Raw genomic sequence first — 25,000 nt, forward strand, 5'->3', positions numbered from 1 at the left:
TGTATGTAATTACCAATGAAACGTAGTCGTGAACATTGTATTTTCGGGGTACTTGTGGCTAATTACTTATGGCCACAAGTCTACAGTGTCAAAAAAAGAGAAAGATCAAGTCTGGTTTAGTCTGTCGTGCGTTCCGAATCATATATTTGGGGCCTGTTACATCCCCCCGTCGGATTCCCCATACTTTCAACTCAATGTTTTTGCTACCATACATGAAAAATACATTAACGAAGAAAAGGTATTTATTATGGGCGACCTTAATGCACGAATACCAAACCTCGAATGTTTTAACTCACAAAACGGTTATTACACAAGAAACCCAGACACAAGATCAAACCAACACGGTCAAATTATTTTCGATTTGTGCAAAGAGCTGAACGTTCAGCCTATAAACCACTTTAATAATAACAATCTTCACTGTGACGGCGGGATGACATTTCGACAATGTAAGATATGGATCTTGCAATTAGACTGGACCTTGTGCTCTACAGAAAACATCTCGTTAATAAAATCATTTGAAGTTATTCGAGACGAAAATCTCCCGACTAATCATGGAGTCCATGATAGCTCTTCCGTTACAACTATAATGAAGAGCGATCCGTCTTCCATTACAAAATTTTGCCACAAAGTTCTTAAACAGATTTACGACTATTGATTCTTAACAAAAGTAAAATCTTCCATCTTGACTTATAGCATACCGCTCCATGAACACTATTAAATTCAGTTTATATCAATGGACTACTACTATATATCTAAGATGTGTATACTTTCATGCTTTACCCTCTGTATGTGATGGTGGTCAATAAATAATAATAATAATATTGGACAGCGGCAGTATGCTTTAACATATTGTGATGTCGGCGTGACATTTTCTATGCTGACTGCAATCAACGGCACTTTTATTTGGCACAGACTTGCCTCTTCCCATTTCAGTTTGCAAATGGAGAAAATACCGACTATTATGGGCTCCAGTCGAACTTCTGCAAAGTCGGTCTCGTTGATTTTAAAGATATTGGAGAAAAACGCGTTTGAAGATTGAAAAAGTAGTTCCTTATCATTAAATAAATTGCATATATAACGTAATTACACCATATTATTGTCATCAAAGCACAAATTGATCTTGACAGTTAGATAATATAGACATTTTACTTCGCAAACCTGCAAAGAAAAAAAAATCGGTTAGTTTGACCCTCAAAGAGTGCCCCCTAGCGGATAACGCCTAAAAACGAACATGGAAGATGGGTCAGCAAACATTTTCGTGAAATATAGGTTATTTCTCACCAAAAAAGTAAGGTCTCCCTTTGCCCCAAATTTGATACTGAATTTTTGTCGAGCTCACGGACTACTAGGGAGGGAACACATCGACGCTTTGCCCTGCCTGTGAAACACCATGATGGCAGTTTATAGCCCAGCTGAGATTCCAATGTAGGCTGGAGAGCTCAGAGGTGAGTGTACACACCTCAAGGCTATCCTGCCAGTCATACACATGGGCTGCTGTCCATAAAAAGCATTACCAAACATGAAGTCTATTGCAGCACTTTCATCCATAACACCAGAGATTGTGGAAAGCAGAGAATCTTTTTTTTGTTCGAAGAAAATTCTACCTCGGCAACAATCTCCCGAGATGTATGTATTGTTAGTTTCCCAAGTAACTTTACCAGTTTGGCACAGGGGGGTTAAATGTGTACAAATTTCATGTCCATTACACTGATCTACCCAGGTACAGAAAAAAGCCATATGTGGTTGGTGTTGAGGTTTCTGTTACCATTTTAAGGACATTCTCCTTCTTCAATTCCAGGACTCCCCACATCATATCCATCAAGCCTTGCAGTCGACGATTGTCAGCCTAAAGTACCAAAATGTAAAAAAAAGAAGATTAGTGATTGATGAGAACAAAAGTCCAAACAATTCTCGTTCATCGATGTCACACCTTTCTTCCTTACCTGTGCAATAGATTTCCCATCGTCGTTCCTTTTTAATGTCTCTTCACGCTGGGCCTTCTGTTCAGCCGTGAAGGATAATGCCATCTCCACCTGAACGAGGAGGAGGAGGAGGTGTTGGCAGCACAATGCAACGGTAATGCCTCATAGTACGAAACCAACCCTGACACTGTTGTTGCTCCTCACCTCCCAATCCTGTACAACAAATACCCTCTCTGGAACCTCATCCTCTGTCATCTCAGGCTCCCACACGCTCTCCAAGTCACCAGGCTTGCTTGCTGACTCCACAGCTTGAATCCCCAGGTCCGCCAGGATCTCACGAATGTACTTATTTTTCTCTTGTATACGACTCATTGCCTGTTCCTTCTGTCTCCATACCACCTCAAAGTCCTTGTTGAAATTCGTTTTCAATTTATAAAGTACATCCTGAATGCCCACAAAGTGAGGACGAAGAGATGCACAATGAGAGGGGATCAATCACTTGAATGTGGTCCCAAACTCAGCAATGTGTTGCCCAATAGACATGAGAAACTAACCAACTGGAAAAAGAGTGAAAATGATAAAACATCAGAAAAATATAAAAACGGGAAACTTTTTTTATTTTCATTTTATAAAATGGTCTCCGCTAATGGAGGAGAAAAACAAAAAAGGGCCACACCTGTACATACTACTAAAGGGTATTGAGGAGGGGGTGGGGGTTACAGGCTACGATTCCACAATCAGGAGAATAAATAGTATATGCTGTTGTGTAATATCGTGAAAATTTTGGGTTAATTTTTGCCAACCTAATTTTTTTCGTGACTATGGACCATAAATTTATCAAAAATTCTGGTTGGCATTTTTTTGGCAGCCATCTTGAAATTTGCTTGGGTAAAAACACATTTCCGACCATATCTTTACCTCTGATAGAGTTATTTACATGATATTAGTGTCTAAATGTATGTTTTAGAGGGCTAGCAATCATTTGTGATACTTTATAAAGGTCTAAATAAAAAAGTTGACAAGAAAATTGTCAATAATGCCATTTTTTAGCTTATAGCGGCAGCCAAAAGAATGAAATTTTTATTATGTTCTTTTTTGATATTTCATAGCTGTTATCATGACCTAATTTGACTATTTCCCCATAAATACCTATTATCACATGTTTAATATTTATTAAATATTTGTTTCTGCTTTTTTCAGAATATAGCTACAACAGCCTGAAGAAAGATGGGAGAGCCACCTACAAAAAGACCACGCACCAATACAAACTATAAACTGTGTATTAAATGTCAAAAACATATCAGTGATTTGTTGAGACAACACCCAAAATATTCATCATATGAAAAATTTCTGCATTCTGTCCGTCGTAGGGCTGATTTAGGTGAACTGGAATTCCTTGGAATTCATAACCATCTGGGTGATACAACTGCAGAACAGCTAAAGGACCAACATGCGAAGTGGCATGCTCCATGCTATGCAGAAACTACTAACGTCACAGACATTGGAAGATCTAGCAGGCGGTATGAAACAGTCCTCGCTACACAGGACTCTACCCAGCTAAAGCGAAAGAGAGGTCGCCCTAGATCTTGTAGCTCTACACAATCTTCTTCTGCACCAGTGCGATGCACACATTCCCAAATAAGGAAGTTCAATAAAGCTGAGTGCTTCTTTTGTCAGGGTAAAAATACAGATATTCTTCACAGATGTCAAAGTCAAAATGTTGGTGAAAAAATGGCAGTGATTGTGCAAAAATGCAACAATGATGAGTGGAAGGTGAACTACAGTGAACTGATAAATTCAAAGGACCCACTTTCTAGAGATTTGATGTATCATAATACCTGCCTGGCAAATCAGTGGAAAAAATACAACCCGGTCAAGCAACCAGTTGCAGAAAAAGACCAAAAGGATTCAGATGATTCTGTAAATTTCTTGGCTGCAGAAATTGAGTTTTACAGTTGCCTTGCAGAAAAACTCAGCTCTGGTGAATATATAGGCATTGATAAAGTACAACAAGATTATGACAATATGATGATGATGATGATGTATGGTTTACACAGAACTACCACTCGTGCTGCACTGAAGGAAATTATTGAAAAGAATATCGATGAAGTGGAATTCACACGCCCATGTGACCGCACTAAACCATCACTAATTCACTCAAGTAAGGCCCGTGAGGCTGCTTTAGATAATGCTGCAAACAAAACTGATAGACAAGATGTACAAGCAATGTTTACTACTGCAAAAATCATATGGAGAACAATAGAACAGAATAATAGCTTGAAATTTAAAGGTTCCTTGGTTGGTGAAACTATTGTTCCTGAAGAGTCAAGTATATTGTTGGGTTGGATAATTCAAGGACAGAGCATGGCCCAGTCAAATGTACGGTCTGAAAGTATCAGACATTCATGCAGTAACATATCACAGCAGATGATGCAAGCTTACAGATCAAACAGACAGGTTACATACAAACCCAAATCAGATTCCTCTGTGTTTCGCAGTGGCACTGAAACTCCTCTGACATTGGGCATGTCCCTGTATTGCTATCATGCCACGCAGAGTTAGAAGATTATTGATGCTGTATCCCATGCTGGTGCAGGAGTGTCATACCAGCACACACTTCATCGTGTTTCACAGATAGCTTGCGCAGTGAAGAATAACATGGAAGAACATGGTGGAACACATTCGCCGAGCTCATCTACAGTGCCATGTGTGGCAGGAAGTACTTGTTCCAAAGCCCTGTAGTCTTGACCCAACAAAACTTGGATGGTATCGAGAATCTACCAGTGAACTGAAACCAATTCTGTCCAAAATGCCTCCAGCCCCTGAATCAGTTACATAATTGGTGAGGTGTGGTTGCAGCAAAAGTTTGTGTAATGCTCGTTGTTCTTGCAAGCAAAACAATTTAGAGTGCACAGAATTGTGCAAGTGTGAAGCCAATCCAGAGAGCTGTATGAATACCCAACAGGACTGCATGTCAGATCAAGAAACTGCTTCAAATGAATAACTGTTTTCGCACTTTAAATTTCTTCATATAAGGAAAAATTGCTAATTCAACCCTTACAACAGACTAAAAGTGATATATTTTTTAAATTGGTGACTCAACATCATGGTTAAGGTAATGTAGTTGTAGTTCAATGTGGCCAGTGTGTAATTATACATATTTAGAAATCAACATCATCAAAATCCAACTATTATTGGTCGAGATATGGGCAATAATGTGTTTTATACAGCAAATTTCAAGATGGCGGCCAGTAATCCAAGATGGTGGCCAAAAAAATGCCAACCTGAATTTTTGATAAATTTATGGTCCATAGTCACTAAAAAATTAGGTTGGCAAAAATTAACCCAAAATTTTGACGATTTCCCAAATGACAACACATCAGTATATACGAAAAAGGGAAGAATGATTGCAGGTGGGCCTCCTCCTCTGTGAGTAGCATCACTGGCTGGGGGCATGGCTGTGCCGCTGATGTGGTGCCCCCTATTACCAGCATATTGGTACTCATTTCGCTGACCTCGGAAGGATGACAGGCTGAGTCATCCACACCTGGTGTTAATTCAACAGCCCGACAGGGGCTTTAACTCAAGACCCTTGGATCTTAATCCAGCCACCTTAACCGTTAAGCCAATACCAGGCTTTGCAGGTGGACAACCAGTCTGAACTTGGGGAGGGTGAGAAGGTGAGGGCTTATTGAGTTAACGTATTTTTGGGGGCTCTTCAATGCATCATCAAGATGGAAATACACCATGTAAACTGTTATGAATTACCTTCAGCAGCATCATTTGGTTCATTCTCTGTTCTCTGGTGTGCAAGTCAAACTGGCAGTAAAGATATGGAGAATCTATGCCAATGGAAGCACTCAGGCTGCCGGTAACTGCAAAACCCTTGATCTCTTGCGCCGCCCCTTCCTCTTCTTCCTCCACTTCTTCCTCTTTCCTTTGCATTACAATCAGTTCCTCCTGGATCTGAAAGTACATGGGAAATTCGTTCTTGACAGGTGCTGTACGTAGAAGTCAGGATGGTAGTTCAATTCATTAGTTGTTAACATTAAACCCATCAGAGGACAAAATATATTTCATCATGTTTCTGATTTCTCTCCTCGATGTTCCTGTGCACCTTCTTATCTGCAATCTCAATCTCTCGCTGCATGATGACCCTCTGTAGATTCTGCAACTCCTCATCACTCCTCTCTTTAATGGCATAATTATGAACTTCCAGTTCGGAAAGGAATGCCTGGTGTGAGGTTCAAAGAGAGCGAATAAATGCAAAGCCATACGTCTAACAAAAAATACTGAACACAAAAAGTGTATGTCTTTTCTACCTACTTATCTCAATCAGCCATAATTGCAAGGACACAGTATAGAACTTTAAGAGCACTTGGTAGAGCGCATACCTCCGCCAGGCTGATTAGTTTACGTTTTGTATACCACTGAAAGGCCAGATCTGGATTTGGACCTGAACTAATATTTAACAAGCTTGTTCTTTTCACCTAACCAACTCACCCACCAAGTTCCGTCTGAATCCGTCCACAACTTTTTGAAATATCGTGCTATATATCGTTTTAGCCCTATCACTCAATAGTGAAAAATCACTTTAAAAATTTTGTCGTATCCGGATCTGGATTCAGATCTTCACCAAAATCGAATCATTTCGTCCTTGCCAAATACCCAAGCTCTCCACCAAATTTCGTCAAAGTCTGTCTACAACTTTTTGAGATATACAGACAGACAAACAAGGGTGAAAACTTAACCTCCATCCACCTTCGGCGGTGGAGGTAATAAAGGTTTTGTATCTTTATAAAGTTGAAGAGGGAAAGCTGAAGACCGACAGGTATAACAAAAGATTTACCTTGACGGATCGTGCTTTCACAGACAGTTCATCCCAGCATTCCTTCGTGATGAGATGCTGCAGGTACTGGTTAGACATCTTATCCATCTCTACCTTCTCCTCCATCTGAAGTGGATGAGGATACGAATGTCAGCTCAAACGGAAAAAAAACACAAGTTTTCATCCATTCTTCTGGTGATGTTGCACTCATTGATAATCACCTAACTAGTCAAACAATGGGAAAACTAGATAACGTTGTTATTTAATAGGAATACAAAACACTCCAATATTTGACATGGTATTCCTATAACCTCCTTGAGATGGTGCTTTCCTTCAGCCTCCAGCCTCTGCCATTCCTCAGGATCCAGGAAGAACTCACTCCATTCCAGCCTCTCCAGTTCTGGACATTTTGTGTTCTCGTCCATCAGTTGCAGAAGCTGTTGTGTTCCATGTAGAGCGAAGAACAGGATATCAGCCACATAAACACATGGCTGTTACATTATTTTAACTTTTCAAACGTATGGAGGAGCTTCAACACACAAGATGGAAGCTTAACACATTGATAATGGGATTGTGAGAAACAAGCAGACAAAGTATAAATACACAATGTTAGTAAGAGTAGTAAAACTCACATGTAGGTATGGGGTTTGGTGTGAAATGACAATTAGCTATCACGACGAAAAAGAATGGAATACTGTACTAGTATCTGTGATGGCTAGTATCGACATTGTTGGCTCTGACAAAGGGTGAATGCTTGAAACGTGAGGAGTACTTTGATTACCATGGCAGTACGTAAAGAAGCTTAGGAGGAGACAGAAGAGGAGGAGAGCGAATAGGTATGTATGGAGCATATGGCAGTGGAAAAGGGGGGGGGGCACCTGATAGCAGAAATAAGAGGAAAAAGGGTTTAAAAGATCATCAAATCTTGAAATTATTCTCACATGCTATAATCTATCAAATGTATTGTGAGATCAATGATTTGTCAGTTTTGCTTAAAGATCATATTGGATCAAAAGGTTTTAACACACCAGCAATAACAGCACATGATGAAACCACATTGGCTTATCGAAAATCAGCCATAATGCCAAGGTTCCCACTTTGAAAATTTTTGATATTTTAGGAGATCATATTAAAATCCGTGTATTGGTATCGATGGAGCCCTCTCCCGAATCAAAAGCTGCATCTCAAAAGAAACGGATCTCAAAAGCTGCAGCTGACTTGGCATCCTCTATCGATCCAAGTCTTTCCTTGGTAAATCAGAGACACTCACAGTCTACAAGCCCTTTGTTCATCGCTTAAGGCCCTGTCACACCTTGACGTTTTAGCCAGCGTATGGCAAGGTCTCAAAATGTATGTAAAACGCTGGCGCACGCTGAACTATTGATGTTTTAAAAAAAAGTTTTGGGCATATAATAACATGGGACGTATGCATAACGTATTAGTAACGTACACAGAATGTTTTAATCACATATAGATAACTTATACCAACGAATGCTGAGCGTGTTGTCGGCATTCACAACCTATGCCCAAGATAGTCTAACTTATGCATAGTGCGGCAGAGTATAGCCGAGGATCACATGGCGTAGGCTATTCATAGGCTGCGGCTCGACGATTCAAATCATAACCGCACTAGACATCGAAGTGTGAAGCCGCTGTCACACCTTGACGTTTTAGCCAGCGTATGCCAACGTATGAAAAATTTGCCGAACCAAGCTGGCACACGTCGAATACGTTATGGGTAAGTTTTGTATACGTTAAGAGCACGCTGGCATACGTCGTAGTACGCTGGCATACGTCGTAGTACGCTGGAAAACTATGTCATACGCCGAGTACATCGAGAAATTTTCAGCATGTTGAAAATTTCTCGACGTACGACACACATTCCGCATACGCTGGCATAAGTTGTAGGCACGCTACGCGATCGTTGACACACATCGACATACGTTACTTGTACGTTACTCATAAGTCGAAACACGTCAATGTAATGGTTAGCGTCAGTGTTCCAGACTCCCTGGTTATATTTTTATTTCTTATTTTTCTTCGGTATGACGGTGATGTTGACACTTCGATTTCTAGTGCGGTTATGATTTGAATGGTTGAGCGGCAGCCTTTTAATTGTACTATATTATAACCACACTAGAAATCGAAATGTCAACATCACCGTCATACCGAAGAAAAAAAAAATAAAAAAAACCAGGGAGTCTGGAACACTGATGCTAACCATTACATTGACATGTTTCGACTTATGAATAACGTACAAGTAACGTGTGTCAACGATTGCGCAACGTGCCTACAACACGTTACTCATAGGTGAGAAATAAGTTTCGGGTACGCTAAACATTACCTCGACGTGTTTCGACTTATGAGTAACTTACAAGTAATGTGTGTCGACGTGTGTCAACGATCGCGTAACGTGCCTACAACTTATACCAGCGCATGCGGAACGTGCGAGTCATACGCAGGCATACATCAAAAAATTTCAAGCATGGAAAATTTGTCCAACACCTCGGTGTACTACGACGTATGCCAGCGTACAAAAACGTATGCCAGCGTACTACGACGTATGCCGGCGTACTACGACGTATGCCGGCGTACTACGACGTATGCCGGCGTACTACGACATATGCCGGCGTACTACGATGTATGCCAGCGTGCTCTTAACGTATACGAACTTACGCATAACATATTCGACATGTGCCAGCGTTTTAGCCAAATTTTGCATACGTCAGGCATACGCTGGCTAAATCGTCAAGGTGTGACAGGGCCTTTAGTGGAGTACTGCTCACTGCTGAGGCCCATCACCCCAGCATCATATCTGTCTTTCCTGGATTCTGTGGAATCTAAACCTTTCAACATTATTGTCATCTCCTGCAATAATGCCAAAGCACAGGGTCTGTTGTTTTCGCCTCGCAAACAGGTCGGTGGTCTCTGTTTTTTTACCACCTCTTCTCCGACATTGCTTCTTCTTTCTCTCAGCCATCGGACCCTCTCCAGATACTCCAGGATGCACACGTTCTTTTAGTAACCCATTGCTGATTAAACTCTAAAAATTAAGGCTTTCTGCACACCTCCATTAATATGTTCCTCTTCCATACCATTTAAAGAACTGTCTTCTGGAAGTGCTTCAATCACTCTGTTCTCTCCAGGGCTTCAAACAAAAAGGTCTGCTGTCACCTTCCATCCCTGCCAGCGATCCTATATAATCCCAATAATCCTACCCAACCCAGCAGTCCTACTTGAAGGTTACTGCATTCCCCTCTCTGGTCTTTTCCAGTTCATTAATTTCCTCATTTGTTGTGTCCAACCGACATTTTGTATACAGAAACGATATTAAAAAGGGAGCCGTGTCTGCCTGTTTGTCGTGTTGTAACTTGAGAAGGGATTAACGGATTTCAATGAAACCAATGAAACAGTGGATTCAGGCAACTCTCAGGAGGGTTGTGACGCAAAAATAATATCCTGATGTGTTGGTGGGAAAACCAATCATTGATGAGAAATTTGCAATTGCCCAAGGATACGCCGTAAATAAACTCCAACTTGGTTTTAAAATGCTGTTATTTATCCTGATTAGAGCTTGCACCTCTTCTTGGAGTTTTTGAACATCCTCATGAAGCTGCCACGTTTGGCCCTCATATTTCTTCTTTTCTTCCAACATTGCCTGCATGGGGGAGAAGAGTGAGGAATTGAACTAAAAAGGGGAAAATCCATTGGGAAAACACAAAATGGTGTTCAGTTCCTTTAACTCTCATGGACTTATCATCTGAAAATCGTGATGTAAAAGTATGTGTCCTCTGTATCCAAATGATGAAAAAGAATTTTCATAGAAACGAGCTCAATGTGTGAGAATGAACCATTGATCGCACACGCGCACACAAACACACTCAACACAAACCAAATGTAGCAAATGAAAGGACTCACCTCTTCTTCTTTGATTTGTAGCCATGTTTTGGTGGTTTCCCTTTTCCCCTCAGGTTGCGGGATTTCCTGCATCACACGTGTACATATTACGTACAATCAAAACTGCCAATCACCAGTAGCCGGGGTTTTTTTTCCTTTTGTAAGCCCAAGGTATCAAGGTCACACACAGGCTTTGGCGTGCTTGGCCAACCTCTATTTCTGGCATGTCCTGCATGGTGTGAGCCAGTGCTTGTTGATCTCTACCCAGCCTGCTCTGCTGGCTCTGTGCAAACGCCACTGCTTCCATCACCTTTGCTTTTATATCCTCACTGTGAAAACATCAGGACGACATCTTTGCACTTCACGGCAGAGAAAATACATTAATCTCTCGGTACTATTCAGGCATTTTTGAAGCTTAATAAGAAACTTCTGCTTGTCCAAATCCTTCATTTGTTTCAAAATGAACAACAATCGTAATTGTCCTACCCATCCCCCTCCCCCCTTTACAAATATGGTATAGAACAGCAGGAGGATTTGAGGACAAGAACATCCTTTTTCTCTCATGGACTGATGGAAGATATGTTGAAACAATTTTTTTTTTGTATTACATGGTCGAGGCTCGTGGGAGAGCTAGAGAAACATGGAAAGGAATAAAATGGAGAGGAGGAAACACCGTGAGATCAAGAAGAGGAGGGGGGAGGCCACATGGTTGCGAACAAGCTGCACACAAGCAGAATGAAATAGAGCAAGAAGAAGAAGGGCCATGGGATGAAACAGAAAAGGAACAAACGAACCAGCAAACTAACATTCGAAAAGGGATGAAGGAGAGGTGGGGGAAAAAAAATCACAAGAACCTTGAAAAATGGAGTGCTTGGGAATGGGGTCATTAGTAGGGTAGAATAGATCATGGGAATGGATGGGGGATGAGCTGAGGTAGTAATTAAGAGCTGTCTGGAAGCCCTGGAGGGAAGAATGGAACAGAACAGATTGGAGAAGTTGGTTTCACAGGTGAGACAAAAGAAGAACAAATGAGTGGAGGTGAGCCATGAGCCTGGATTTTGGGAGTTTAGCAAGAAGAGGGTTACTGGCAGACATGGTGTGCCCAACAGAAATATGAGAGGGACAGAGGCAAGACACGGAAGAGCGTGCAAGATCAAAAATGAGGCAGGCAGAAGAATAGAGCGAGGCCACGAGCTGTCTGCAATGCGAAAGTAACAGGCCAAGATACTCAGCTTTGTCAGGGGGAAGATTCCAATGATCTCGAAGGCCTTGGTCTTCCATGACATCAAGCTGAGCAAGGTGTGAGGCAGGGCACCAGCCCAGATGGGAGAGCAGTATTCCATTGAACTGGGGATGAAGGCCTTGTAGGTGTATTATAGTTCAGGTGTGCCAATGAATGAATTTGCATGACGGAGGATGCCCAGTCAGTGGCCTGCCAATGGAAGCCAACTTTGAAAGTTGTTTGTCCAAGAGAGATCGTGGCTGATAGTGAGACCCAATAGTTTGAATCACTGAACTTCCTGAAGAGTAGAGGGAGTGAGATTTGTTAGGATTGAAAGACATATTCCAAGTGTTTGACCATCTTGTGATATATATATATATATATATATATATATATATATATATATATATATATATATATATATATATATATATATATATATATATATCTTGTCTGAAGAGAAGGAAGAGGCTGCTGCCTGTCTATTTCAAAGATGAGCGATATCAGAGCAGATGGTGGAAACCTGTGTCCTACTGCTTTGAAAAAGGAGACAAGTTTGAGAGTTCAATCTGGGGTTGGACAGATGTCGTTTTGTGGCTTTCCTGAGTGTGGACACACTCTTGTGCCAGGATTTTTGGAATGATCTGATGTTGCCTTTGGTCGGACTTGCTTTCCATGAAGAGAAGGAAAGTTGTTTGAAGGCAACTGCCTCGCCACAGGATTCTGTGTACCAGGGGTGAGAGGATAGCTATGATAATTACGGACGAGATAGTAGAAATCTGTACATAAGGAAAAGCAAGCTTGTGTGGAAGGGGACCCATACAGTATTAATATCAGGAAAGGTAGAAACGAAGGTCCAGTTTTGACTTGAGAGGGTAGCTTGCAGTCTCTGCCAGTCAACTTGGGTGAACTGCCAGACTGTACAGTGCTGAGCATCTTTTAGGGTAGAAGAAAAGACGTTGGAGACCTTCTGATTGAGTCAATTCTCAACATTGTAAGCACTGCCATCCAACCCCCTTCTTCCCGCTCACCCGGTACCAGAAATTCCCCAACAAACCAGAGCTCAAGCATATTTACATACTATTAAATCAAAGGCAAAATTATGCTGCTACAATCTCTCTGATGATAGCCAGAGAGATGTTGACTCTCAATCGAACATGATCAGATGTATCTAATGGGGCAGAAGAGGCACAGAAGACATTAGAAGGAAAACTCATCATTACCAAGTCCAGAAGGCTGGAAGGATTTGCCATTGGGAGAAATCTGGGTCAGAAAGTTAATTGTTGGAGAAATTATTCAAGGATCGAATAAACGCTTCATCTAACTGGGAAGTAGAGATGTCTAGTCTGAATCTTGGCAATCTATCGCACGTGGCCAACACCATAATAAAGTGGGATTAATTGGGACCATTCAATGAGTATTAGTAGATCGGTGAAATGTTTATCCACGAATTGGTGAGTGTTGTTTCGGCACATGACTCAGGTGGATGCTGTGACAAATGAATGTGCAATGACATAGTAATAGTTATATGGGGCCATCTATGTTAATATATAATTACACAAATACGGCGTAATTTTGACCACACACCACCCTACCCTTCCAATCAAATGCTCCACACAAGCCATTTCCTTACTTATACTTCCTTCCAATGCTCTTACTCTTCTCCCCTCATTCCTTCCACACTCCTTGACACTCCTTTCCATTTCCTGTCATCCTCACTTTGCTTCCATTTTTTTTTTTTCAATTTTTATTTTTCTCAACTCAAGCCAATTCCCCGTCGCATACATAACAAAAACTATGGCCTCTAATCCTAAAAAAAAACGAAATGCATCATCGTGGTAAAAACACAAAGTGAACCTCCACTGAAGGCACAACAGGGTTCCATCACGTTTTCCTGCAGTGACCACCGATTGGCCATCCACCGCAATTGCAAGAACAGACACACCACCATGCTTGTGTGAATGGCAACGTTCTTGGGCAAAGGCAACCTACATATCACAAAGACCGACAACAACCACAACAACAATAAAAAACAGAGCATGCACTTAAACGTACATTGTTTTGTTATTTGTGGGCATGATTAATGCAATGGAGTAATTGAGATCAATGTGATAATACCTTTCCCCTCATCGCTTCAGGTATGATCAACATCGTTCTAAAATCACGTTCGGATGACACTTTGTGTGATTAGGAAACTCACCATTGTTCCGCTGCACTCTCTGATAAACAGCAGGCCATCGGAGGCTGCAGAAAGCAGCCACTGTTGATGAGGTGAGACACACAACATGGCTTCACCTGCCAGGTGCCCAGCTAAACGCTGCACTGGACATAGCACCGGAACTGTGCTGTTCTCCTGCACAGATTGAAAACTTCACCAATGCAATGGTACGCAAGGAATGAAAATAGCCATTTTGTAGAGTTTACAAGTGTTTACAAAAGTTTACAAGACATACAGATCATTTAAATAAAATCATATGATTTTGTGAGAGTACATTTGATAATAAAATATGGGTTTTACCTGCAAGCGTACAGGTATGTGAACGCCAATACAGCATCGATAATATATCCATGGTGTACGTTTTCAGCTTATTTTGATAAGGCATCGATTAAACACCCACGTTTAACTGAAGGTAGGACGTTCTTACCTGTGGTAACTGATAAACATAGATATCGCCACCGTACTCAAATGATGTATATACTTTGGACTGTGGCCCAAGCACGGCGCATGTGGCCGGCACATCCAACTCATACACGCATCGCTGGAGTAAGTGTTCATTTATTGCCCCATACATGTTCGCACAATTGTCTGCAGTGAAGGGGGCATGTGAAATGCAACGGCAGCTCAGAACATACATCACCCGACTCACCTCTATGAAACATCAGGTGTGACCTTACACTGGGTGATGATGGAAAAGGTGCCCTACCATTGAGAATACTAGATGGCAGGCAGAGTCGTGTGAGTTGGGAACCCCCCTTTGTGGATACCGCTTCTGACGTAGATTGGAGAAGCAGGACCCATGACAAGCTGTTCTCCGTGAGTAGAGAAACTCCCAGCAGTAGAGAAGTAACCGCTGAAGCACACACGGTAATAAAGAGTAACCAGCTGGATACAACATGGTCGTGAAAATGATGATTGCAGGAACTGACTGTAACAATATCAAATGGTTAGACTCGTGTACAAGCGCAAGAAGCAATCAGTTAAATATTTTGGGCATGATCAACATTGCAGAGATGTGATAGGAACGACCTTACGCATGAATCCAACAACTGAGAATTTCCTTGAAGGTCGTCCATCGACAACAAAAACCCGATTGTCCAATGAAGCCCCTGCAAGTAGTACCTGTCCATCCAGATCAAACCTGCCAGAAAGAAGATAATGAAAGGATTCTGCAGGGTCTTCATTATTGAAACTTTATCATGTGATGACTTTACTCATCACTATTTTAATTTACATTTTACAGCCTACATTTTCAACAGAATCTATGACTCGTAGTGGAGCTGCCACACACATCTCATACACATGGACATACAGAGGAATACACGAGACACAGCACAGGACTGTTCGACGAGACAAAGACAGCCACTGAGCTTGGGAGAAGTGCCATTGCTTCCTGGGACACTCTGGATACCAGCTACGTCACAACAATGAATTTCCTCCTCCCCATGGATGCCAACCTATGGGTATTGTCTGTGCTCTTATCCTATTCAATCTTGAACATCAAGCAGGGAAGCATCAAATACCATTTTAAAAGTCTTTGATATGATGTGGCTGGAGCTTGAACTGTTGAACTCCTGGACTCGGAATGGCCACCTAACCATTACACCACCGAGTCTGATTATAATCAAACAAATGTAATGTACATAAAATGATTTTTTTTTAAAAACACTTTTGTATTTTTCCTCCTTACTGGAGAAACGTGACAGGGACTTTGAAGAGCTTCTCATGGTGTACAACTCTCGGCCTTTCTGGATTCACACAGTTCAGGAAATAGAGAAATCCAGAGTTTGTCCCTATGACCACTTGCTGGCAACAACGAGATGATGCCAAAGAAGAAACCTGTGCAGATACACATGAATGATATTTGTTTGTAACATCCAAAAAATATAGTCATGAGCACATGCCATGCGGATGTATTTAATTGTTAAACTCTTTCAAAAAAATAACAGTTGTTCACTCAAAGTCGATCCAAAATCTTTGCTGCTTCTTCCTTCTATCCTTTCTTCTCCTGTGTTCAAAACTTTATACTTGTATCTTATTGAGCCAGATCACTGATCAACAAAAAGGTTTAGAACCTTTGTGTTGAGCAAAGTGAAATCTCAGCTGATTGCAACCGATTTCGTTTTAACATATTGTGCCTTTAGAGATCTTAAATGATAATAATAACAAGAATAATAATGATAATAATAATAATAATACCATTGCTTTCACACCATAAAGGTGCACAGGGATGCTGAGGCAGTTTCATTGGCAAGAATACAGTCCTGGACAGGTCACCACACCAAAGCAAGCTCCTCCAAGTGGTTATTACTCCAGTACACTGGTACTCATTTCACCAACCTCAGAAGGATGGCAGGCTGAATCAACCTGTCATCCTACTTGCTTGGTCATGACTTAGTCATGAAACAGTGGCTTGAACTCAGGACTCTGAGGTTCCAAGCCAGCCACCTTAACCACTAAGCCATCACCAAGCAATGATCCTAAATAATATAACAACAATATTCATAAACTACAGTTTCACAGCCACTCTGATTCGCTTAGTGATGGCTCTCAAAAACAGATACCAGGCACACTTTTCATTGCTTTCATCTATCAGTAGGATTGATATATAAACATACAACCCTGCTGGTTCATTTGATAATGGATACACAGGTGGTCCTGTCGATGAGTAAATGAGCGATTCTCCCACAAAGTGAAACGAGTAATTCGTTGGATGATTGCATGCGTTGTTCTTCAAGATTATGCAGGTTCCTGAACATGACCTTATGTGATGTGACAGATTGACTAATTCATTTCATAACCTGCGTGATAAGCACAGTGTGTTTGGTTAAACATCAACGTACACCACCACCCTGCAAGTAGAAGGAAGTTTGAACAGCATTACCTGTTCCCCCAATGAAGAACAACCGATGGGTTTTCCATCTTCCATTGCAAATACGGCAATCTCTCCATCTGCCTTTGCTGCCTAACATTCACGCACAGGTACACCATGCATGCATACACACAAAGTCAAATCGGGTTTTCACTCGCACAAAATAAATAATGATGTTGATACTGTCACATGACTGTTCTCTCCGTCCAATGACTCGAACGGTTGAACGAATGGAATAGGAGGTCACCAGATAAATGGATGTCAGATCACAATAAAACACCTTTTGAGTAACATGAATACAACTGATTAAACCAACCTTTAACCCTGTATTTCCTTATCTAAGCACAAACTTAACTCTACAGGTCTAGTGACAGGTTTACAAAATGGCAGCAAGCTCGCAAATGTCCTTCACAGTGGCGTGTAATTTAATTGGATGGTAATGGTCTCTGGAGAACAATACTGAGAATGGAGGAAGAAAAGGAAAAGAAAAGGAGAAAGAAGGAATCAAACTGCGACTGACAGCCAAGTGGTTGAACAAGATACAGTGATGCTATGCCTGAACCACTGGAGAACAATGATAACGTGGAAGTGGATGATGAAAGATGAAATATGTGGGCCTTCCTGCTGTGTCCCACCAATAATGATACAGACTATCCAATAATTGTGAATTGAACAATGATTTTCAACCTCAGACATTTACATTGGAATCTTCTTCTTCTTCTTCTTCTTTCGGCTGCTCCCGTTAGGGGTCGCCACAGCGGATCATCCATATGATCCGCATAGAGATTTGGCACATGTTTTGCGCCGGATGCCCTTCCTGACGCAACCCTGGTCGCCTCTTACGACACAGGGATATGGTACACCTATTTTAACCGGGGTATACACCGGCCCAGTATACTGGTACTCATTTCGCCGACCTCAGAAGGATGACAGGCTGAGTCAACCCCCTGGTGTATTAATTCAGTGGCTCAACGGGGCTTGAACTCAGGACCTTTTGGATCCCAAGCCGCTGCCCGAACCACTGCGCCAACACCAGGCTCCGACATTTACATTTACATTTACATGGAGACATTTACATTGGAATATGAATGCTAATTTACTCATTCAATTACGGGGTAACCCCCCAAAAAAACGGAACACAACTTTTGTCTCACATCTTCGGTCTGACTGATGATAAACTCTCGTTTTCAATTGATTGAAGAAGAATGAACCACAAGACACACTACGAAAGTAAACGATGAAATCTTGCTTTTTAGCTCACCTGTTCGAAGAACAGAGAGCTATAGCGATACCCCCGGCGTGAGCGTGAGCGTGAAAATGTTAAAGTTTTTGGTGTAAGTTATTTAGAAGCTTGCCATTCATTTAATGTGTACTAGGATGCTGATATTTGGCATGGAGGTTCCTTTGGGGTATATTATTGATGTAGTGAAGTTGAAATAAAAAACAATTTCAATTTTTTTTAAATTTTTGACCTGTTTTGAACTTAACTTTTTTGTAGCACATCAACGTTAAAGTTTTTTCCTTTCTAATGTTTTTATCTACCACACTATTTTTTACTGATTACAATATACAAATACATATATTGCTTTAAAATTATTTGGATCAGACTTCACCGCAATGCTTTATAAAGAAATATTATTAGACTAGTCTTTTCAAAACGATAAATGAATAAACAGGCGAGCATTGGGTGGCTTTGACACCAACTCTCTGGTTAAAAGATGTCATGGACAAATCGGCAAAAGACTTATTCTGTGGAGATTTTTTCTTAAAACGGACTCTTACAAGAAGGCAGAAATCGAGTTTAAATGTGAGTTTGAAATTAGTTTGGAGATAAATTCTCATCCACGATGTGAAACTGTATCCATAAATCATTCACATTAAACACTAAGTTACTGCAGCCCAGATGTAGAAAAGAGTGACAATGTGCCAGTGGTTTGCAGGAGCAGATTGAAGAAAGGACCAACTCTATTGAATACAACAAATAACAAGATTTGATGAAGAAAAAAGAATGCAATCAAATGTAATTTCCATCAGTACAGTAAGTAAATTTCAAAAGTTAATCAGACATGGTGTAAGAAACCACACTTAGTGGTGTAATGGTTGGTGCGACGGCTGAGAGCCTGGGAGGTTGACGGTTCAAACACCGGCAGAGTCATACCAAAGACTTTTAAAATGATATGTGTTGCCTCCTTGCTTGATGATCAGGATTTAAAAGTACAAGAGCATGGACAATCCCCACAGGTTGGCATCCATGGGGAGGAGGGAATTTGTCATTGAGAAATGCCTCACTGAGTGCGGTGAGAAAAGTGGTGCCATTGTTGTGACGTCAATGCTATATATATATATATATATATATATATATATATATATATATATATATATAAATATGTATATAAATAAATATATATAAATATATATATATATAAATATATAAATAAATATATATAAATAAATAAATATATAAATAAATATAAAAATAAATATATATAAATAAATATATATAAATAAATAAATATAAATATATATATATATATATATATATATATATATATATATAAATATATATATAAATATATATATATATATATAAATATAAATAAATATATATAAATATATATAAATATAAATAAATATAAATATATATATATATATATATATATATATATATATATATATATATATAAATAAATATAAATATATATGTATAAATATTTATATAAATATATATGTATAAATATATATATATATATATATAAATATATATATATAAATATATAAATAAATATATAAATAAATATATAAAGGAGTAGTGTATGTTTGTTTGTCCTCTTATAACTCGAGAACTACGCATCCCAGAGCAAAACTAAAGGCATATTCGGAATCAGCATGTCCACAGCACACCTTGGATGTTAAGAAAACCGAAAAAAAAATCGTCGATTTTTTTTGGCCGTTGCGATTTTCCTGCCGCAATTCATTGAATTTCCACGTAGTGACTTTTTTTATTCAGAACCTAATCAAAATACGACAAAGACAGACCAGTGGATGGACAGACCAGTGAACTTTTACAAAGTTTCTGATCAAAATTTGACTTTCTGATTTTAGATGCCCCGAAAAAGGAAGACCTCCATTGGTCCCAAGGTAGCTGCAGCGAAGTGATAACACACTAAGAGACAACAGGAGACTGAAGAGGAGCGATCAGCCAGGCTAGATGAACAGGCACAGCGGCAACATGAACAGCGACAAAAAGAGACTGAAGCGATCAGCCGGCTCTCGGACCGGCAGAGCAGTGAAGCTCAGAATACTGGCACCCAACAGTCAGACACGCAATGTGGTCTACCCCGTGGCACTGGAGCACTCATGACGAATGCTGACAACGACAAAGAAATGTGAAATGTGTCCAAATAAAATGTGATATAAATGTGATATATATTAAGCACTATAATTTACCTCTTTCATATTCCTATTTTTTTGCCTGGGCAATGCCGAGTACTCCAGCTATTATATATACTAGTGCGTGCCCGTATGTGCAAAATAAATAAATAAAACTTTCAAACTGCATGCCAGAATAACAACCACACAAGCCGTTCCTTCGCTCTCGCGTGCCCGTATGTGCGTGGTCGTACGTGCAAAAAAAATAAAAATAAAAACTTTCAAACAAACACACAGGCCGTTCCTTCGCTCTTGTAAACGACGACTGGATTGGGGCATTGTGTTTATCTATAAATGCGCATAAGAAAAAGAGAAATTATTAGAATACAGTAAGTCATCACTATCCGGAAGTCCCTACGTTGTAACCCGTAATGGGGAACGCGGCTGAGGATCTCTTCCCCAACGGCCATGCCTACGCAGCAACGTGTCCTGTCATTGGTTTGGTAAATAAATGGCCATAACTTGGGAACCACTTGTCCAATTAATATCAAACCTTGAAAAGGCACATACGCCGGTCCCCAGCAATATACCTGGCAAGTTTCAATTAGATCGGATCAGTGGTTGTCGACAAACAGCGGTCACACACACACACACACACACACACACACACACACACACACACACACACACACACACACACACACACACACACACACACACACACACACACACACACACACACACACACACACACACACACACACACACACACTGCTGGAATTATAGATAGATGCTGCCGAAACCCCGTCACAGACGGGGCACAAATTGGTCCTTCAGTATTAATTTTGATTATCTGTCGAATGGCTTTGGTCCCGTCTCGATCGGATAAAAATGAAGTTACCCGGTGACCTTGACCCCCTTGACCCCGTGACCTTTGACCTTGAACTTGACCCCCCCCATGTCCGTTCTCATGTCCCAAGGATCACTCATGCCAAGTTTCAACTAATTCCATCCAACGGTTCGGCCGCCTATAAAGGACGAACAAACACACACATACATGCATACAAACATATTCTATTTTTTAATAGATAGACTATCCGAAACCCCGTCAAAGACGGGGCACAAAATTGGTCCTTCAGTATTAATTTTGATTACACTGAACAACAAATTTCAAAAATTTTTTTTTACTGGAGATGTGTAAAGTGATTAAGACTAATTTGGGTACGCTGATTTCAAAAATCATAACCGTTTTGCTGTATCACGTCAGGATTTTCAGGAACAGAAATATTCCCATTGCCTAGAAGTCAGGATTTCAATGAAATTTACATATGTCTTTAACATGTCTATTTCGTACAATTGTTGTTAACTTGTGTTATATTTCTTTCTTTCAGATAAAGATGAGTAGGCGTTCCTGTACCAATCATCCTGACAACTTCTGTTATGTCTGTGGTCGGTATACCAAAAAAGATCAACAGCGAAGTATATCTACAGCAGTGAAAATGAAGGCCGCCTACTTTCACTACTTCGGGTGTAAGGTGGGGGACCAAGAACAGAGCTGGGCACCACACATCTGCTGCACAAGCTGTCACACAACCTTGACTCAGTGGTTGGTGGGCAAGCGCGCGAGCATGCCATTTGCGGTGCCCATGATATGGCGTGAGCCGCAGAATCATCATGATGATTGTTATTTCTGCTGCACAAGCATCGCCGGCTTCAACAAGAAGAATAAAGGTCACATCAAGTACGCTGACTGCGTCTCTGCTCGTAAACCTGTGCCTCATGATGACGAGAACCCCGTTCCAACACCTCCAGCTGATCAGAACATAGCTGTAAGCAGTGGTGAAGAGGATGGTGATGATGAACCTTTGAACCCGACACTCAAGAATCACACCTTCTGAACCAGGGAGACTTAAATGATCTTGTAAGAGATCTCTCGCTGTCAAAGGCGAAGGCAGAGCTGCTTGGATCAAGGCTGCAGCAGTGGAATCTACTTGAACCTAACACCAAGATATCCTTGTTCAGAGCACGTCACAAAGACATGGCTGAGTTCTTTGAGATGGAAGACACGATGACATTCTGCAGTGACATCAATGGTCTGTTGAAAGAACTTGGGTGTGATCACGATCCTGCAGACTGGCGCCTCTTCATCGACTCGGGGAAGAACAGCTTGAAGGCTGTTTTGCTCCACAATGGCAACGAGAAACCATCAGTCCCACTGGCTCACGCGTTCAGCATGACAGAGACCTATGAGACTATGCGGCAGCTGCTTGGTTCCATCAAGTACAATGACTTCAACTGGCACATCTGCGGAGACTTGAAAGTGGTGGCGCTGTTGTTAGGGCTGCAGTCAGGCTACACGAAATACATGTGCTTCCTTTGTCTCTGGGATAGCAGAGACGACAAGAATCACTGGACGAAGAAAGATTGGGAAGAGCGAAAAGAGCATGTACCTGGTCGACACAACGTGAAGCATGTCGCCCATGTCGACCCAGCCAAGGTTTTCCTTCCACCACCTCACATAAAGCTCGGCTTGATGAAAAGTTTTGTACGGGCAATGGATCTGAATGGGCGTGGGTTTCTATACCTCAAGGAAAAGTTTGGCAACACCTTGTCGGAGGCCAAGATCAAGGCTGGTGTCTTTGTTGGACCGCAAATCCGACAGATTATGAAGGACGAAACTTTTCCGACAACTCTAAACCCCAAAGAGCTGGCAGCGTGGAGGAGCTTCAAAGCTGTGACGGACAACTTCTTGGGGAACGAGCGCGCGGACAACTATGAAGAAATAGTGCAGCAGCTGCTGGAGTCATTCAGGAAACTTGGCTCCAGGATGTCCCTGAAAATCCATTTCCTACACCAGCACCTGAACTTCTTCCCTGACAACTTGGGAGCAGTCTCGGACGAGCACGGCGAGCGATTCCACCAAGAGATTTCACTCATGGAGACGCGTTACCAAGGGCGGCACAACCCGAACATGATGGGCGATTTCTGCTGGTTCCTGCATCGTGAAACTGACACAGAGCAGCACAAACGCAAAGCCAAATGCCTAAAGCATTTTTAATTACATTCTAGTGGAGTTTTTCTGTAATTTCTATAATTTTGAAGCATTCATGATGAAATAAATGAATAAATGAATTTTTGTAAATTTCATTGAAATCCTGACTTCTAGGCAATGGGAATATTTCTGTTACTGAAAATCCTGACGTGATACAGCAAAACGGTTATGATTTTTGAAATCAGCGTACCCAAATTAGTCTAAATCACTTTACACATCTCCAGTAAAAAAATTTTGTTGTTCAGTGTTATCTGCCGAATGGCGTTGGTCCCGTATCGATCAGATGAAATTGAGAAATTGAAGTTACCGGGTGACCTTGACCCCATGACCTTTGACCTTGAACTTGACCCCCCCCCCCCCATGTCCGTTCTTATGTCCCAAAGATCACTCATGCCAAGTTTCCTCTCATTCCATCCAACGGTTCGGCCGCCTATAAAGGACGAACAAACACACACACACATACATACAAACAAACATATTCTATTTTTAAGTATAGTAGATATATATATATATATATATATATATATATATATATATATATATATATATATATATATATATATATATATATATATATATATATATAAATCTCCATTATAATACCAAGCTTGCACACGAAAAACTCGGCTCGCCGTCACATGATCCCTATGAAATTGCTGTGGCACTTAGCGGACATGCCGACAATGTTTGGGAAGTCTTGGCGTTCCATAGTACCACTTGCATTTTGCACAATGCGTATTTTTGTCATTCCCCGTGTACGGTCTGTCATCTGCTACCAGCTATGTTGTACTGCTATCATGTGCACGGGTATCGCTAGCATATATATATATATATATATATATATATATATATATATATATATATATATATATATATATATATATATATATAATAAATACTCTGTTATACACACACATATACATACATGTAAAATAAATAAATAAATTTGTTGACATATATATATATATATATATATATATATATATATATATATATATATATATATATATATATATATCTTCTTCTTCTTCTTTCGGCTGCTCCCGTTTGGGGTCGCCACAGCGGATCATCCGTATGATCCGCATCGTGATTTGGCACATGTTTTACGCCGGATGCCCTTCCTGACGCAACCCTGGTCGCCTCTTACGACACAGGGATATGGTACACCTATTTTAACCGGGGTATACACCGGCCCAGTATACTGGTACTCATTTCGCCAACCTCGGAAGGATGACAGGCTGAGTCAACCCCCTGGTGTATTAATTCAGTGGCTCAACGGGGCTTGAACTCAGGACCTTTTGGATCCCAAGCCGCTGCCCTAACCACTGCGCCAACACCAGGCTCCGACATTTACATTTACATTTACATGGAGACATTTACATTGGAATATGAATGCTAATTTAATCATTCAATTACGGGGTAACCCCCCAAAAAAACGGAACACAACTTTTGTCTCACATCTTCGGTCTGACTGATGATAAACTCTCGTTTTCAATTGATTGAAGAAGAATGAACCACAAGACACACTACGAAAGTAAACGATGAAATCTTGCTTTTTAGCTCACCTGTTCGAAGAACAGAGAGCTACAGCGATACCCCCGGCGTGAGCGTGAAAATGTT

The 25,000-nt window shown here is 40.8% G+C and overlaps 1 protein-coding gene across 5 annotated transcripts in view; it reads right to left on the reverse strand.

The window, feature by feature from the left end:
- The window catches only part of CFAP43 (cilia and flagella associated protein 43), a 145,971-nt gene that overhangs the window by 31,199 nt on the left and 89,772 nt on the right, over window positions 1-25,000 (reverse strand). For all 5 annotated transcript variants that reach the window (XM_085857481.1, XM_085857480.1, XM_085857483.1 and 2 more), the window contains 17 exons: window positions 16,972-17,052; window positions 15,778-15,926; window positions 15,122-15,228; window positions 14,794-14,940; window positions 14,515-14,675; window positions 14,070-14,222; window positions 13,727-13,857; window positions 10,859-10,976; window positions 10,669-10,734; window positions 10,331-10,408; window positions 7,062-7,187; window positions 6,772-6,876; window positions 6,040-6,156; window positions 5,691-5,888; window positions 2,127-2,366; window positions 1,944-2,033; window positions 1,766-1,846 (listed from right to left, as the gene is read on the reverse strand). In XM_085857481.1, coding sequence (XP_085713607.1) covers window positions 1,766-1,846; window positions 1,944-2,033; window positions 2,127-2,366; window positions 5,691-5,888; window positions 6,040-6,156; window positions 6,772-6,876; window positions 7,062-7,187; window positions 10,331-10,408; window positions 10,669-10,734; window positions 10,859-10,976; window positions 13,727-13,857; window positions 14,070-14,222; window positions 14,515-14,675; window positions 14,794-14,940; window positions 15,122-15,228; window positions 15,778-15,926; window positions 16,972-17,052 — 2,148 coding nt within the window. The remainder of the gene's footprint in view (window positions 1-1,765; window positions 1,847-1,943; window positions 2,034-2,126; window positions 2,367-5,690; window positions 5,889-6,039; window positions 6,157-6,771; window positions 6,877-7,061; window positions 7,188-10,330; window positions 10,409-10,668; window positions 10,735-10,858; window positions 10,977-13,726; window positions 13,858-14,069; window positions 14,223-14,514; window positions 14,676-14,793; window positions 14,941-15,121; window positions 15,229-15,777; window positions 15,927-16,971; window positions 17,053-25,000) is intronic.

This window comes from Eptatretus burgeri, chromosome 15 (genome assembly GCF_056783735.1).
Source record: "Eptatretus burgeri isolate ZD-2024b chromosome 15, Ebu_testis_v1, whole genome shotgun sequence".
Taxonomy (NCBI): Eukaryota; Metazoa; Chordata; class Myxini; order Myxiniformes; family Myxinidae; genus Eptatretus; species Eptatretus burgeri.